A 2,877-nucleotide genomic window follows, 5' to 3' on the forward strand; every position below is an offset into this window, starting at 1 on the left:
GGCTCCACCTGACCCTTTGGCGCCTTCGCTCACGCCAGGCGCCAGTGGTCACCCACACGCCTGTCGCGCACAGCCCTGTGGGTTAAACACCCAGCGCTCCCTGGACTGGTTCCACCTGCTTGACAAAAAAAAAAATCAGGTCCTTGCCGACAATTCTGTTAAGGAGTTTAATACCCAAATGACACGTGAAATGTAAGCAGCGGGTCTATGAAGCATCGCGTCAGCTGGCGTGCATGTGGAGGAAAGCCCAGGAAAGGAGTGGCAGGTCAGCGGATCCCAACCGGGCCCCAGAAGGGGCGAGTGAGTTACAACCGTTGGCTTTCCCGCAGCACACATGGCAACACGAGCCGACTTCCCCTCCTCCCCACACCGCCTACCCGGTGAGCCGGCAGCCATAAAATCTACCTGGAACGAAGGCCAAAATCTGTCAGCTGTTTAGGTCTGGAAGGAGAACGGGTCTCCTGTCACCTGAACAAGAAGCAACGCTTAAAACTAGACACACGCAGCTTCGGAATCGTCAGCTGTCGTGGGCACGAGACCCAGCGAGTGCAGACTCTGGTGCCGCACCCGGCCAGGGGGCCTAGGAGACCCGCCGGGAGTCCGCATGCCCTGACCCAAGGGGACGCGGGCTCGGGAACACGCCCCCGCCGCCTTCACGAGACGCCGGGGGACCCGGTCACTTGCTGTGCTCTCGGGAGAAGGAGTCGATGATGGCTTTGTACTTCTCCAAGACCGTGAACCGTTTCAGTTTCATCGTGGGACCTAAAGGAGAGATTAGAAGAACTGAGTGAGGCCTGGGCTCCGAGACACCCGAGAAGGTACGAGGTAAAGACCTCGCCGCTGGCGTGGAGCAGCCAGCCTGAGATGGCCCTCGGCCGTCCGTGCTCCCGCCGGTCACCCCCCCCGCCCCCCATGGCACAGCGGCCTTGGTCTGGGTGGCAGTCTGTCACTTCCGAGAACAGTCACGAGAGGCTGCAGCTCCTCTCGCATACACAGTGAAGTGCGAGCCGCGTCCACCTCACCCTCTACCCGCGCCCACTTCTGATCCTCAGCGCATTCGTCGATCTGTCCTTTGAAGGAGCAGAGGATTCGAGCCACCCAGACAGCGAAAGACGAGTTGGTCCAGGCTGCTCAGACCATCATCCCTGGGGCTGCGGCTGCTGCGTTGAGGGGACACAGAGAGGCCTGTGCAGGGGTCCACTGGTTTGGCCGACAGCCCTCCCGCTCCAGCTGACATTTGCTGTAACCACGGGAGAGGCCCCGCAGGCCACCCAGCTAAGCGGCTGGGTTTCTGGCCCACGGAAACTGACACCAAGTGCTTACTGCCGGGTCACCTGCTACGATAACGAATACGCAAATCCGTCTGCATCTCCGTTGAGAGTTCACACGATGCTGGGCACCCTGCTTTGACCGCCCCGAGGACGGGGGGTGCCCTGGCTGGGGTCGGCTCTGCCACGGTCTCTGTGAGAGGGTGTCCCCGAACCACCTTTCTCGGCCTTGGTCCCCCCTCAAAAGCAACGGTGAAAGGGCTCCGATTTGAGGTTGCGGGCGGCTGAAAGCCCATTTCGTGGGAGCTGACTCTCAGCCGTGGAACTGGGGACCTGGGCATCGTTTCTGTGAACGGCTTAGCGAGGACATGACCGTCCGGCTGACCGGCACTCCACGTTACAGCAGATGGCCGGACTCACTCGGCACTCTGGGCAGTGTGTCAGCGTGCGGCCTCGATGGGCTCAAGGGAACCTCGTGAGGACACCGTTTCCGCACCCCGCCCGCCCCCCCAGCCGTGGACACCCGGGCACTCTGTCTACCTGGCTGATGCTGCACCAGAGGCCTTGGCTGGTTCTGCGGACCGCAGACCGCGGACCACTGCCCATAGGGGGCTTCACTCCCTTACCTGTCATGGGAGCTGACTTTACAGATTATGGTGGTCTCACTCCCTAGAACCAGGTGACTCCAGCCCAAACATTAACGCGACTTTGGTGCCTTCCTGGTGGTCCCACAGTGATTCCGGGGGACAGTGGTTCCACAGTCAAAGCAAAGTCAAATGTTGTGTGTTCAAATTAACGAGTTCCAGCACATGTCCCATAATGTGGCAGGCCCTCACAACCGAGCCCATGCACTGAGCAGTGAATGTTCCCCACGGGGAGGACGTGGGTGTTCATCACCCCAAGTACCCTCGGGGACCTTCCTGCAGGCACCTCGCAGGCTCCGCCACGGCCTCCGCCTTCCCACACAGCACCTGGCAGAGTCGAAGCTGAAGCCCACCTACCCAGCTCTCCACCCGAGACGGAGAAGTCCCTCTCGAGAACAGCCCACTTCTGGATGTGGTAGGGCTGGGCCATCGCATTCCTGTTGACCCTCTGGATGCCCTCTTCGATGGCCCGGTACACAGCCTCATCCTTCGTCCCCACGATCTCGGACACCGTGGTGGCTGTGCTGCCCACCCGCTGGCAGAACTCCACGGCCTGCTCGGCCAGGTGGTCAGTCGGGTCCGACGTGTCCGGGTCCAGAACGCACTGAAAAGCAGACCGGGTCAGGGCCGAGCTGGTCACGCTGCTGGTGTCGTGGTGGGGTGTCACCGTGAGCTCCAGATCTAGCGGGACAAGGCTGTGGCCCCATCGTGCTGTAGGCGGGGTGCTCGCAGGTGGGACAGAGACCGTGCCCCCGGCGGCCTCCGCCCCGGAGGCCAAGCACCCGCTGAGCTAAGAAAAGCAGCAGCACTTCGTGACTCGGCTACGCTGGGACCCGTGCCGTCGACCGCACCCACGGGCGCAGGAGGGCCTACCCGGGCGCCAGGGGCACCTCGGCCATGCCAGATATGTCCTGGCTGTGCGTGGCTTCCGCTTGGGCCAGGCCCCAGACACACCTTCAGGGTGA

The 2,877-nt window shown here is 62.2% G+C and overlaps 1 protein-coding gene across 1 annotated transcript; it reads right to left on the reverse strand.

Moving 5' to 3' along the window:
• Positions 1–652: 652 nt before the first annotated feature.
• On the reverse strand, positions 653–2,623 carry LOC111735095 (long-chain-fatty-acid--CoA ligase ACSBG1-like; the record flags this gene model as incomplete). The annotated part of the gene is made up of 2 exons (XM_023526882.1): positions 653–762; positions 2,270–2,623. Coding segments are annotated over 2 exons (440 nt in total), but the record flags the coding sequence as incomplete, so codon positions are not given.
• Between the last annotated feature and the right edge of the window lie 254 nt (positions 2,624–2,877).

This window comes from Pteropus vampyrus, unplaced genomic scaffold, assembly GCF_000151845.1.
Source record: "Pteropus vampyrus isolate Shadow unplaced genomic scaffold, Pvam_2.0 Scaffold14837, whole genome shotgun sequence".
Classification (NCBI taxonomy): domain Eukaryota; kingdom Metazoa; phylum Chordata; class Mammalia; order Chiroptera; family Pteropodidae; genus Pteropus; species Pteropus vampyrus.